The sequence below is a fragment of the Ascaphus truei genome, chromosome 16, assembly GCF_040206685.1.
Source record: "Ascaphus truei isolate aAscTru1 chromosome 16, aAscTru1.hap1, whole genome shotgun sequence".
Lineage (NCBI taxonomy): Eukaryota > Metazoa > Chordata > Amphibia > Anura > Ascaphidae > Ascaphus > Ascaphus truei.
In genome coordinates, this window is record NC_134498.1 from 27,253,991 (window position 1) to 27,268,699 (window position 14,709).

A 14,709-nucleotide genomic window follows, 5' to 3' on the forward strand; every position below is an offset into this window, starting at 1 on the left:
CAACTATTTCTAGTGAGCAGGCTGAAAGACATTCTCATGTCAATGGAGACATTATAGAAGAAGAAACAATATTTGATGTTAGTGTTTCACCTTTTGGCAGCTTCTGAAAGCTGTGAATACATAGTAACTAGCGTGTACTGTGTACTATGTACTATGTACCGTGTACTGTACAGTCTGTAGAACCTTAACTACAAGTGCATTAGTACTGTGTACTGTACAGTCTGTAGAACCTTAACTTCAAGTGCATTAGTACTGTGTACTGTACAGTCTGTAGAACCTTAACTTCAAGTGCATTAGTACTGTGTACTGTACAGTCTGTAGAACCTTAACTTCAAGTGCATTAGTACTGTGTACTGTACAGTCTGTAGAACCTTAACTACAAGTGCATTAGTACTGTGTACTGTACAGTCTGTAGAACCTTAACTACAAGTGCATTAGTACTGTGTACTGTACAGTCTGTAGAACCTTAATTACACGTGCATTAGTACTGTGTACTGTACAGTCTGTAGAACCTTAATTACACGTGCATTAGTACTGTAGGATCGTCCTGTGGTAAAATTAGAGACACTGCTCAAGCTGGTTTAGGTAAATTGATAAGGGAAAAAAACATTAAGTAGGGTCACCAACTATTATTAATGACCAGGTGTCCCAATGATATTTATTAAGTTTCTGACTTCGGAGCCAGACGTATGTGCTTCACACTTCCTAATATTACATCATGTCCATCGTCAGGACTAGGTTTTCTAAAGATGCCATACTCCTTTACAGCGTTGGTCCACACAAACCGCCATTTTTTCCACGTGATTTACGTGGCTCGCCTTGTCCTTTCCAACGCAGTCTTTTTTTTTTTTTTTTTTTTTTTTTAAATCGGGCGCTTCGTTCAGGAGATATAAACGTTTCCAATAGAACAGGCCAGGCCAAGATGCTGACATTCTGTATGTTGGGGGTGGCCAACTCCAGTCCTCAAGGGCCACCGACAGGTCAGGTTTTCAGGATATCCCTGCTTCAGCACAGGCGATGCAGTCAAAGACCTGAGCTGTTCTAAAGATGGCGTCTTATCAAGGACCAAGCTGATATATTGGCAATTATATCTTAAATATGTTAGATCAGGGGGTGCTGAACTCCAGTCCACAAGCCACCCTGCCCCCCCCCCCCCCCCCAACAGGTCATGGATATCCTTGCTTCAAAGACAAAAAGAATGGGTGTGCAAAAGAAGGGGAGATAATCACTAAAAATGCAAAAAATAATTCAAGTACACCAAGCAGGTAAGTAACACAAACGGGATGTCCGCAATCTAGGCAGAAAACCGTCTCCGGATCGCAGATGGTAAGTGCTGAGGGGAAGTCCTAAACCGGCATCTCCGTGTGAAAGTTCCTGCAGTGGTGTAGACGCTGTTGGGCGTATTGCGTAGTCACGTCAATACCCAGCATGCAATTGCACTCCTACGCGTTTCGTGTCAGTTTAGGATTTCCCCTCAGCACTTACCATCTGCGATCCGGAGAGGGTTTTCTGCCCAGATTGCGGACGTCCCGTTTGTGTTACTTACCTGCTTGGTTTACTTGGATCTACAGGAAGAGGGATTACAATAGGAGATCTGTGACGGCCAGCGCGCACTTTACCTTCCATATCCTTGCTTCAGCACAGGTGGCTCAATCTTCGACTGAGCCTTTGATTGAGCCCCCTGTGCTGAAGCTGGGATATCCTGAAAACCTGACCTGTTGGGGGGGGGGGGGGTGAGGGAGGCTTGAGGACTGGAGTTGAGCCCCCCCCCCGTGCGTTAGACCTTGAGAGCTCTAGACATCTTAAAATGATTTTTTTGTACAAGTTAATACATATGTTCCCTTGTTTTCATCAACGTTAGTGTCTTTGAAAGGGGAGGATAATTATAATTTGGGTTTGCTGTACTACAATGAAAACAAAGTCAGACTTATACAGTCGCCTTGGTCGGAATGGAAGGGAGAGCAGGGGAAAGGACTGCACCTTTACAAACGGGAGAGGAGGAACACGGGATAACTCTTCCACTGGTACCCGATGCAATTTATTCATTAGGGTTTGCAGCTGTAATCCCTCTTACTCGCGTGTCTGCACAGATTGTTTGCGTGGCTACACTGCCATCATACCATCATACTATGGCACATGGCCTCAACAGGTACCTCGTAAAATAGTACAACTGATCCAAATGTAGGTTGGGTGTGTTTCGGCCAAACCCTACAATTTCCAAGCCCTTGCCGAGCCTGCGGGGTTACCGTCCGTTTCCATGTGTCACAATCGAGACACCATTGTCATTTCCTACATTTGAAAGAATTGTTTGAGACTTTATCTCCTTTCCTTCACAAACTGACGTTTATCTCATGCTGATGGACACCGTCTGAAACTCAGGCAGCCACTTTTCATATTTGAAAGGCCTTAGCTCAAGTTAGTATCTTCACAGCGTCGGTCAGCAACATGTAGCTTTAAAAAGGAAACGGCTGTAACGTACCAGTATTATCTTCAGAGGACAGTCTAACGCTTTCATGCATTCATCCCTCATCTATAATGCAGTCATGTTTAAGTGCCTGTAACTTTTGTGGGTTATCTCTTCCTAGAAAGTCAAGATGGATATCTACAACTAACCATGCGCAGAGGTTGACATTTTAGCTGTCTGGGTTCACAGACGCTCATCTCTTGCTTGTGTTTCCATGAAAACCATGGTCCCAGAGTCTAAACGAATGAAATTAGCGGAATGTTTTATATGAATGTCCTTTTATAGGACTTTGGGGCCTGTTCTAGTAGCTGTAAGAAGTGCCTATTTGTGTGGAAAGAGCCCTTCTCGCTCAGATATGCAGGTTGCCACATTCTAAAATCCCTTCTCTCTCGTCCAAACCGTGTAAGAAAGGACTTTTTTTTTAGATTAGATTTCATTCAGGACTCTCTAATTTAATTATCTTAATTATTGAGTCATTTCTAAAAAATACACACATGTACAGACACACAGGCATGCACGCACGTACGTGCACACACACGTGAACACACATGCACACACATGCACACACACACACACACACACACATTCACGTGTGCACACATGTATTCACGTGTGCACACATGCGCACACACGTGTATGTGTGTGTATGTATATATATATATCATTTTATTAAAGGGCTCATTAGCCCCTTTGGTAATTGTAGAGAGCGCTGTGTATATAATGTCTGTGCTGAGTGATCTCCACATGTATGTTACGTTGGTTCTGTTAAAAAAAAAAAAAAAATCTGATTTTTCTACAGTATCTTTATTCGCTTGGAACGTGAGATTTCAATAGACGTGATATTTTAGAAGCAGAAAATCTTCTAGAATATGATGAGATCGGATTGTTTTTTTCCCCCTGCTACTTTTTGCCTTGTCAAACCACACAATGTGATGTGTAACACCGCAGCTACTAGAACAGGCCGTCATTGTGTAACCTCAATGAATGAGATTGCGTTGATGTGTAGAAGGAGACTTGTGACTCATTCCCCCAAATATTCTCCACATGACATAACATGAAGTTACAAAGCACTGATCGTCTTTACTAATTCCCACCGGGAAACGTCGTCCTTGTTAACACCATGAAATGAATGGCGTGGTTTTTATATTCCATGTGAAGCACACTTTGGTGGTTTAGTGAGATAATTGTGGCTATATTGTATCACAGGTTAAGTTAATAGTTTCTTGTTTATTTGGTTTTGTGGCAAATTGGGACATGTGTTCAGCAGGGCAGCCGGAAGCGTTCCTCCACCGTTTCATTCTCTGGCATCAATGCACAGAGACACAATTACTGGGCGTCGGGTGTGTATACTGCTTCTTAGTCACCTGTTGTTGTTTTCATTCTTTCCATTTGACACTGGTGGGGCGGCCTCTCACAATGCACTGACAGCAAACACCTAGCAATTATCCTGCATCCAATCTTTTATTTCTTATTTATGCAGCACTGCCAGAGGCGTAATCCCTAATCAGCATGGTGGGGTACAATTAAAACATAGCCAGAGTCATTTCCAAGCTTCTCTGGAGAATTGCTTAATTCGTGACTTGGTATGTGGGTTCTTTTACATATTTTGTTTCCTTCTTTGAGAATAGGGGTGTACCTAGTTATAATATAAATATCATTTGGGGGTAGATAAGAGAGAAGCATGCAAATCCCTTGCCATTGCTGTGTCCCTTGTGCTAGTGCTTTATTCATGGAAGTAAACATGAATGGATGCCCTCGGGAATAGAACGTTCTTAGTGTACACAATGCGCCTGCTGCTCAGCTAAATAGTACTGTTGAATATTAAAAAAAACACAGAAGAAAATGGCCATTTATATAAATGAAATATGAATGGACCAATCAGACAAATTATGGTATACATTCGGGATTTGTATATAAGAATATATGTAACGAAAACAGGATTTGTATGCTCAAGCAATGAATTTGTACCCCAGAATAATGCATTGCACCGTGACTGTCCGCAAATGGGGTTAGATCTGTCAGAAAAGGCGAAAGGGAACTACGGTAAGATTTATTCTAGCCGCTAACAGGACTGCCGCTAACAGGACCGATGTTTTCAAGGCCCACCAACAGGTCAGGTATTGGGGATATCCCTGCTTCAGCACAGTCTGCTCAATCAGAGGCTTTGTTAAAGACTGCACCACCTGTGCTGAAGCAGGGGTATCCGGGAAACCTGACCTGTTGGTAACCCCTTGAGGACTGCAGTTTCCCACCCCTGTGTTAGTGGTTAGAGGAACCCTGTGTTGAAGAGAATCAGGAGTGGCCTGGTTCCTTTACCTGACATCGCAGACAGGGACAGGTGTGTCTGCAGAAGGGGCACCGGTATAAGTATGTTATTCATTCCTTATTGTATTGGTGCGCAACATATTTCTATTTTTGCGTTAAATCATCTGTAACAAGAGCACATAAACATTGGCGCACGTGCTCCATATGCGTTGAAATAATGCTGTTAATGCTGCCGCTGGTCTGGAGCAATTCTGCTGGTATGCCGTCGATTCCTGGGGCTTTTCCGTTGGCTAATTGCATCATTGCCCATACCACTTCTTCCTCCAGAATACCTGGCTCCAGTTCCAGTGCTCATTCTCCACCGGATGGTCCTGATGTTCACTTTCATACAACTTCTCTGTGTATTCCTTCCACCGATCGCGTATAGCTTGCTGGTCATGCAATTTATGGCTATTGCTCCCACAAACTATTGCCCTCCGAGCCTTGAATGTTGACCATGCCCTCTTCACGTGTGTGTAGAGTTTTCGCATATGACCTTCCCTGCTTGCTTCCTCCATCTTCTGGCACTGTTAATTCCAGTAGTTCTCTTTGTCCTTTCTGGCCTCTTTGGAATTCTGCATTCAGTCTTCTGAAATCTCCTCTGTTCCCCGTTGCTTTGGCCTTCCTTCTCTCTTCTGCGATGCTGATGGCAGAACTGGAGATCCATTGGACTAATTTTGATGGTTTCTTGTACGAGACATGTTACGATAACGCATGCTTTCACTTCTTCCCACATCTCGCCTGGGTGCCTCTCTTCTGAAGCGAGGAGGTTGAATCTGTTCTTTACTTCGGCGTAGCTGGGGCTTATTCTGTATCGAATTTCTTTTGCGGCTGCCGTTTGTTTGGTGTTACAGAATCTGAGTTTGACTGTGGCTACCAGCAGTTGCTGATCTGATCTGCAATCAGCACCAGGGTATGTCTTCACAGCCAAGATCGAGCTCTGCCACTTCTTCTGACACAGGATGTAGTCGATTTGGCTGGACTGCTATTATTGACGCATGTTGCAGTGTAAGGGACTAGACACACAGCCACACGGACATATTGACAATGGGAATGTTATATTTGCTATTATACAGACTTTGTCTTTTATACAGTTGGAAGAAGACTATTATGTGTATAGAAGTCACGTGGGAATCAAGCATTTTAAAGGTACACTAGTTACTATTAGTCACTGGTTTGCTGTATATTAACACTTTGTGCGCCTCAGTCATAATCATAGAAACAAAACTTTATATTAAAAAACTCTCCAACGGTGTTTCCTGTATTATGTGTGCCCTTTGCAGAAACAGAGTAAAGCACAGTTGGCTCAATCAGAGGCTCAGTCTTTGACTGCACCACCTGTGCTGAAGCCGGGATGTCCTGAAAACGTGACCGGTTGGGGTTTTTTTGAGGACTGGAGTTGAGCACCCTGGGCCTGCAGACTTCCTGTGCGCACAACCATAAAAGCTAGCAACATTTTGCAGGGCAGTAAGTTATATCGGACATTATTGTAATTACTGCTCTGCTTTGTTGTCGAGGAATATACAAACGGATTCCCCTTTTTATGTAGATTACAAACATATTTACTTTGTGCTGTTCTTCCTAGTAACATGTAGAAAGGTACGGTACATTATTTTTAAGGCTCCAGGGCCACTTAACATCTATTGCATTTGCATTGAGGTATAAACTCTCAGGCAGGTAACACCTTGAATAGACTTTAAATGTCGGTGAAACTTTAATCCCCAGAGGTTCATGGCGCTGAATAGCCAATGCATGCAGCTTTTCTTTGGAGCACACCTATGATTTGCAGTAAGAATGGCAAGTAGTCTCTTGGTTGTGATTGGAGAACTTTCTAAAGGAGCACGCCAAATGACAGTATGTTTCCCGAGATACTTACCTTCATGCTGCCGGTAAGTGCCCTGTCTGGGTTCACAATATGGCGGTTATAAGGTCCCATGTTCTTCCGGCCAATAGGAAGCCGTGACATCATCCCTGGTCTTCCTATTGGCCCGCGTGACGTGGGAGCTTGAAACAGCACAGAGATACTGACCAGCACCTATAGAGGTAAGAATCTCTGGAAGCATGGGGTCCCCGGAGCAGAAATTAACGTGGTTGAGCTTCAGAGACCCCTTGCTTCAATCCTATAACAAATTGAAGAAACATACTGCTGCTTTAACACTCCGATATTAGATTTATTTCATCATACAAGTATTTCCCGTGGCTGATTTGACATAATACTCAGGTATTTATCACTTGCGTTATGTTGACACTAGTCTGTCAATATTGTAGGCACACATTAATTCCTTACATAGCATTTCTCAGCAAGAAAATAACACGGTCTCTCTTGTATTTTACTGTATTTGTATTTATATATAGCACAAACCACATACGCGGCACATACAGATCTTATACAAAACATAATACATGGGAGAATAACACAAATAAGGATAGATGCATAAAATATAAAAGTAACATTGATGGAAAGGAGACCCTGCCCAGAAGAGCTTACAATCTAAAATCCTTGTCTCTCTCAAATGTTTATTTAGCTAAATGCACTTTAAAGCCAAAATAGTATTTTAGCATGAGATGAATCTCACAATAACTTTCATAAGTGCAAAGATGTGGGATAGTAACCCTATTGTTATTTTTAACTTACTATTTTTTTTCACCGCTCTATAATATGGGAGAATAGTAAATGGTAAATCATTAATGTTCAGTTGGAAAGAACGAAATGTCCTTTGCCTTGCTTTCAGTGATGAACCAAGTACGACCAAGTGTGAGAACTATCTCAAATTAATTATATACCACGTAGCTGTAACTTAAATTGCCAAGTGCGTTGAACTGATTTAGGAATCTGGTATTCCAGGTATACAGGTGTCGGCACCCAAGCGTTGCAGGTGCAGGCTGTGACCCGCAGTAATTTCTGTCCACCTGAGCATGTTTCAGAGTACCTTGGAACTCGGAATGAAGCAATGCCGCAGTTCTACACCTTGAGATGTACACACTTCAGGTGTTTCCCGGCAGTCAACAAACAAAGCAACCTAAATAATAGTTGTAATGTCGGTGGCTCTACTTCTTTAATTATAGTGGTTGGTGCTCGGTGAACAAGCTTCATAATTTAGCAAATTATAACGTTGTCATAAAAGTCCCCTGTGATAAGCGGGTGTCACATGCCAGCGCTGCGCAGTGTTCTGTTACGTGAGAACGGCGAGGTTTAGCTGGGCCCCAGTCCAACACTGGCTGGAATTCACTAATCTCCGGTAAGCGGCATCACCGCGCGATCTGGGGTTCTCTGGTAGTTACCGTGGAGCTTAGGGAGCCCCCTCCCCAAAGAGTTTAATGGTGCATTACTTATTTGGGCGAGGAGAGGAACGTACCTTTTTTCTCTTAGACGATGCTGTATTTTACAATCTGCTTCCAACCACCCAAATCCCCTTTTCCTTAAAGAATACAAAGAAGCCTTTACTTTGACCCATATTCACTATAGGGGGCTGAGCTTTAGCATGTCCTAGCTCCCATTCATGTGAATGGGCATTAGGTTGTGCTAAGGCTTAGCATCATTGAGTGAATATGGGCCTTTGTGTGGTTCTGGTACCTCTCCCCTGGTTTGATCAGTAAGGCTGCGTCCATAGAGGGGGGAGCAGTGCTGAACCGCGCTGACACGGAGGCTCGCCTGCTGAAGCCTGTGCGATTTCATGCACATGCAGACGAGCCAGCGTGCACGATCGGGAGGCGGGGCAGTGACGCACCGATGTCAACGTCACGGCGCCGACGTCAGAGCGCCGTGACGTTGACGCTGCTATGCTGCAATTGGAGGTTTTCAGCCGACAGCATGCTAAAAAAACGCTTTGGCTGTCGGCTGAAAAATCCAACTCGGCACACCTGCGGACGCTCGCGGGAGCCCTCTCAAGACATCCTCATTGAGGATGCCGGGGCTCAGCGCGGAGCGTCCGCACGGCTGAGCGCTGCCTGTCCTATGGATGCAGCCTAGGAGTGAGCTCGCTACTAGTGATTGTGTTTAAAAAATTTTTTATAAATAAAGCTTTGTTTTTGGTTTTGCTGCAACTCGCTTGATTTTGATTTTGTTAAAAAAAAAAAAAATCTAAATAAGGAATTTTATATTGTGACATCTTTGGACCAACTTCAAACTTTTGTGCACAAGTTTGTCAGTTTTATCTGCGAAGCTAAAAATTCACCCAAAGTTTGTGCATAAGTTCAAAAGTTTCCCGAAACCCAAAAGTTTGCCCAGTTGCTTAATATGAAAAGAATTAGAAAAGAATGTACCTTTCTCGGGTTTTTAGCCCGTATTTTACTTGGATTAAAAAATAGATTGGGGGGGGGGGGGGGGGGCGGGGGTGGTTAAGAAGATGTTGGAGGTTAGCAGGTGAAAACATATGGGTTTCTGTTCCATATGTAGAGTCAGCTTTACAAAGAAAGAAGTATGTAGTCATAGTCTGTGTTGGTTAATATTAGCATTTTTAGCAGTGGAGCCTGAAAGGGAGATTCCTCTTTACTAAAGAAGCAGACTTGGTTATTAGGTGAGTCACATTTGAATGAACGCTGTATATGGCAGTATGTTTTGGCACAGGTAATTTATAAAGGTTTTAGTTGTTTTGAAAGCGATCCTGTTGCTGGAACTGTGCAGATTGCAGAGAGAGAACATATTTATTGGACTTTTCTAGCCTGTCATGCTTAGCTGCTGAGGCAGCCGGGCTATTTCAGCAGGTTAGGATTTTAACAGGCTGTTGTTGTTGTTGAGCCTTAGTCTAACTTTTGAAGAAAAAAAAAATACTATTTTTATTTAAAATGTTTACGCTTCGTAAAGCTGTCCCAATCAGAGTAAGAAATGATTAACGGAAAATCCAACCCAGTATTTACTACTTTGGGTGACGCATACAAGAAGTACATAGTTACATAGTCAGTCAATAGTCACATAGTTACATAGTAGATAAAATTGAAAAAAGACATGCGTCCATCCTATGCTAATTTTAGACAACAGATACTTTATCCTATATCAGTACTTACAGTATATTGATCCAGAGGAAGGCAAAGAAAAAACCCAGTTGAATTATCCAATGATATCTCATAAGGGGAAAATTAAATTCCTTCCTGACTCCAGGAATTGGCAATCGGATTACTCCCTGGATCAACATCCTTCCCATGTTTACTTATTTGCTATATCCCTGTATACCTTTCCTTTCTATAAAGATGGCCAACCTTTTTTCAACAAATCTATTGTATCTGCCATCACAGTCTCCATGGGTAATGAATCCCACATTGTAACTGCCCTTACTGTAAATAACCCTTTCCCTTGTTGCTGTTGACATCTCCTTTTTTCCAACCTTAAGGGATGGCCCGAGACCTTTGTACTGCCCGTGGGATGAATAGTTCTTTTGAAAGCATCTTGTATTGACCTTCAATATATTTGTATTTAGTTATTATATCCCTTCTTAGACACCCACCTCTTTTCTAATGTAAATACATTTAATTTAGCTTGCTTCTCCTCATAAGTTAGATTGTACATCCCCTTTATTAATTTTGTGGCTCTTCTCTGCGCTTTTTCTAGTTCCATAATGTGTTTTTTTTTTTTTTATGGAGCGGTGCCCAAAAGTCTACTCTATATTCAAGGTGTAGTCTTACTAATGCTTTATACAGTAGCATCATTATTCTTCCTTTCCATCCATTGCACATTTAATGCAAGATAAGATCTTGTTTGCCTTTGCAGCTACTGCATGACATTGGGCACTATTGCTAAGCCTGCTGTCTACAAGCACTCATAAATTCTTCTTCATCAAAGATTTACCTAATTTTTCCCTATTTAACGTGCAAATTACCTGTTCTTGTTTCCCAAATGCATAATCTTACATTTATCTGTATTAAACCTCACCTGCCATTTACCTGCCCACGTCTCCAGTCTCTCCAAGTCCTTCTGGAGAGAAATTACATCCTGCTCTGATTCTACTACCTTACACAATTTAGTGTCCTCAGCAAAGATGGAGACTTTGCTCTCTATGCCAACCTCGAGGTCATTAATAAACAAATTAAAAAGCAGGGTCCAAGTACCGATCCCTGAGGAACTACACTCACGACTTTAGCCTAACCTGAAAATGTTCAGTTTGACAACTCTCTGTTGTCTATCCTTCAACCAGTTTTCAATTCAGGTGCAAATATTTTTTCTGAGTCCAATTAGCTTTATTTTATTTACTAACTTCTTGTGTGAAACCGTATCAAAAGCCTTTGCAAAATCTAAGTAGACCACATCAACTGCATTACCCTGGTCTAAATTCCTACTTACCACCTCAAAGAAACTAATAAGGTTAGTTTCGTACGACCTATCCTTCATAAATCCATGCTGACTATTACTAATAATTTAGTTTCCATGAGGTATTCCTGAATATTATCCCGTACTAAACGTTCAAGTAACTTCCCCACTTCTGATGTCAGGTTTGCTGGTCTGTAATTCCCCGGTTGTGATCTAGCTCCCTTTTTAAATATAGATATAAATATACATCTGCTTTACGCCAATCTTGTGGTACTCAGCCCATGGAAATCGAGTCTTTGAATATTAAATGTAATGGTTTGGCCATTACTGAACTTAACTCCTTTGGCCATTACTGAACTTAACTTAACTTTGAGGAGTCTTGGATGTATACCATGGGGGCCAGGCGCCTTATTTACTTTAATTTTATCAAGCCGCCTATGAACTTCTTTCTCAGTTAACCCATTGTTCATTAATATATAGGTTGGGGTATCCTCCTGTTGCACTATTTTTGTAATTGATTCCTCCCTGGTAGTGACATTAAATGCAGTATAATATCTCTAGGAGAAGTACAAGAACTAAATTTGAAGAGTTGGTCGACTTTGTCTTTCATTTTTACCTGAAGTGTAAGTCAAAGAATGCTTTGTAGTAACCAACGTGTCCTTTTTTTCGTTACAGGAAATACAAGCACCTCAATCACAAGGAACTATAAGAAGATACATTGTACAAAACCCTGAACAGGTACGAAAACAAGAGTTCCTTAATGTTATGTGACGCTCCAAGTTTTGGTGCAGAATGTCAAGTTAACGGGAGTAGTAAAGTTGGCTACTCTGAGGTGTAATATATAATGACACCTCACGTAATATATAATACGTCTGGGTAAAGTAGATTAACTAAATTAGAAGTTGAGGCCTATCAGCTTTGTCTCTCAAGCTGCACTTATAGTGCCGGCAATGCGACGTCGCGGCAAAACAAATGTATTGCTGCCGTCGCGTGCGCGTATAGTAAGCGCGACGGGGCGGCGTGAAATTTGGAAGCCGGTCAAATTTGATTTTTTTTCAGAGGCTGTCACCACATGTCGCGGGTGGCGACAGGTGACATCATCCGTTGCGCGCACTATAAGTGCGGCCTAATCTGTAACGGAAGTGTAACTTCAGGGATGCTTCATAGTAACAAAAATGTCCTTTGTTTTAACAGGAACTACAATCTTCTCAATCACAGGGAACTATAAGAAGATACATGGTGCAAAACCCTGAACAGGTACGAAAACTGGAGTTCCTTTCTCCATAACATCATCTATAAATCCTTCTCCACAATAATATGTTACACACGGCGCAACAGCAAATTAATAAAAGTGCGGAGCTACCTAGGACCAAACTGAACTAATGGCAGCAATATGGTTGTTTGATTAAAACTAGGTGATTGAGGCCTTTTGAAGTCTTCTCAAGTTCACATTGTGCTGAATCTTCCTTCAGGCCCCACCTGCTGCTAACTTCAGCAGTGGGAACTAATAATGTGTATACACCTATCATTCCCCCAGGGTCAGAGAGAGAGAGAGGGACGACGACTTACAGGTGTAGCCAATGTTATTGCCCACGTTAACACGTTATGGTAATAAAACACGAGAAATGGCGCCCGGCGGGGTGTCCTTTTGTGCATGTCAATATTTGTTTGACTGGCACTGCGTTAAATCTCGCGTTATGCGATGTGCCAGTTTTGGTGCAGAATGTCAAGTTAACGGGAGCTGTACGGTTGGCTACTGTGAGGTGTAATATATAATACGTCTCGGTAAAGTAGTTTAAATTAGAAGTTGAGGCCTATCAGCTTCGTCTCTAATCTGTAACTGAAGTGTAAATTCAGAGATGCTTCATAGTAACTAAAATGTCCTTTGTTTTTACAGGAACTACAATCTTCTCAATCACAGGCAACTATAAGAAGATACATGGTGCAAAACCCTGAACCGGTACGAAAACAGGAGTTCCTTTCTCCATAACATCATCTATAAATCCTTCTCCACAATAATATGTTACTCGCGGCGCAACAGCAAATGGACCAAAGTGCGGACCTACCTAGGACCAAACTGAACTAGTAACAGTGATGTGTTTGGTTGAAATGGGCGATGTCGTGCTTTGACGCCCGGCGGTGCATTATTTTGTGCATATCACTAGCACTGCGTTAAATCTCGCATTATATGATGCTCCCGCTTCAGTGGCGAATGTCACGTTAACAGGTGTCTGGGGAAAGTATATTAACTATAATTAATAATAGGTTTTTCCGTGTATAGCGCTGACCGTGTATGCATAGAATTTTTGCCGGCACAAGTCCTTGCCCCCTACAGCTTACAATCTATTTTGTAGTGCCTGAAGCACAGGGAGATAACGTGACATGCCCAAGGTCACAAGAAGGTGACACTGGGATTTGAACCAGGCTCCCCTGATTCACACTGTCTCATTGTTGACAGTCAGTGTCTTTACTCACTGAGCCGCTTGTTCAGAATTAGAAGTCGAGATCTATCAACTTTGTCATTAATTTGTACCTGAAGTGTGAGTTTAGGAATGCTGCAGAGTAACTAACGTGTTCTTTTTTTTGGTTTTGTTATAGGAAGTAGCACCGTACTCACAAGGAACTATAAGGAGATACATTGTGCAAAACCCTGAACAGGTACGAAAACAGGCGTTCCTTTCTTAATGTTATGTTAATGTGACGTGCCAGCGTTGGCGCAGAATGTCATCTTAATGGGAGCAGTAAGGTTGGCTACTGTGAGGTGTAATTTATAATATGTCTGGGGAAAGTAGTTTAACCAAATTAGAAGTTCAGGCCTATCCGCTTTGTCTCTAATCTGTAACTGAAGTGTAAGTTCAGGGATGCTTCATAGTAACTAAAATGTCCTTTGTTTTTACAGGAACTACAATCTTCTCAATCACAGGGAACTATAAGAAGATACATGGTGCAAAACCCTGAACAGGTACGAAAACAGGCGTTCCTTTCTTAATGGAAAGGGGCGGGCCGTTGCAGGGGTGGGGGGGGGGGGGAGAGAGAGAGGCTGAGCCGCTGCAGGGGGGAGAGCTAGGGCCAGGCCCAACTTCCAGATCGGCTCAGCACTGGAGGGGGGAGGTTATTGTGTTAGAAATATGGGGGGGTGGTGGGCGAGAGAGAGGTAAAGGGGGGAGAGAGGTGGGAGCAGAGTGCGGGGGAGAGAGAGAGGGGTGGAATGTCTCACAAAGCCACGACACTGAGGGAGAGAGGTGAGAGAGAGATGGGGGGTCTTGCAAGGCCGTCGATATTGGGGGAGTGTGACGGTGTGGGAAAGCGGTTTGCGGCTCTGTTTATTAGTGAGTAGTGACAGGGGCATACATGCCAAAATATTGGTCAGTTTTACCTCCCTAATATTGCAAAGATACGCCCTTTCCTCTGTCCGTCTACTGCTAAAACTCTGACACAGGCCCTCACTCTCTCCCATCTCGACTATTGTAACCTTCTACAGTCCAGCATTCCTGCCTCTCACCTGTCTCCCATACAATCAATCCTTAACGCTGTTGCTAGAATAACTTTACTGTCCCCTAAATCTGTCAGTGTCTCCCCTGATAAAATCTCTCTCCTGGCTTCCTATTAAACTCTGCATCACTTACAAAATTCTCCTCAAGGCTATACCCCCTTCTTCCCCTCCTTACATCTCACCCTAATATCTCATTATACACTCCTC

At 42.6% G+C, this 14,709-nt stretch overlaps 1 protein-coding gene across 7 annotated transcripts in view; it reads left to right on the forward strand.

The window, feature by feature from the left end:
• The window catches only part of POF1B (POF1B actin binding protein), a 67,769-nt gene that overhangs the window by 18,270 nt on the left and 34,790 nt on the right, over positions 1 to 14,709 (forward strand). For 3 of the 7 annotated variants that reach the window (XM_075572855.1, XM_075572856.1, XM_075572858.1), the window contains exons 3-7: positions 11,685 to 11,747; positions 12,204 to 12,266; positions 12,907 to 12,969; positions 13,608 to 13,667; positions 13,909 to 13,971. In XM_075572855.1, the coding sequence (XP_075428970.1) occupies positions 11,685 to 11,747; positions 12,204 to 12,266; positions 12,907 to 12,969; positions 13,608 to 13,667; positions 13,909 to 13,971 (312 nt within the window). The remainder of the gene's footprint in view (positions 1 to 11,684; positions 11,748 to 12,203; positions 12,267 to 12,906; positions 12,970 to 13,607; positions 13,668 to 13,908; positions 13,972 to 14,709) is intronic. The other 4 variants (XM_075572859.1, XM_075572860.1, XM_075572861.1 and 1 more) reach the window with 4 other exon arrangements.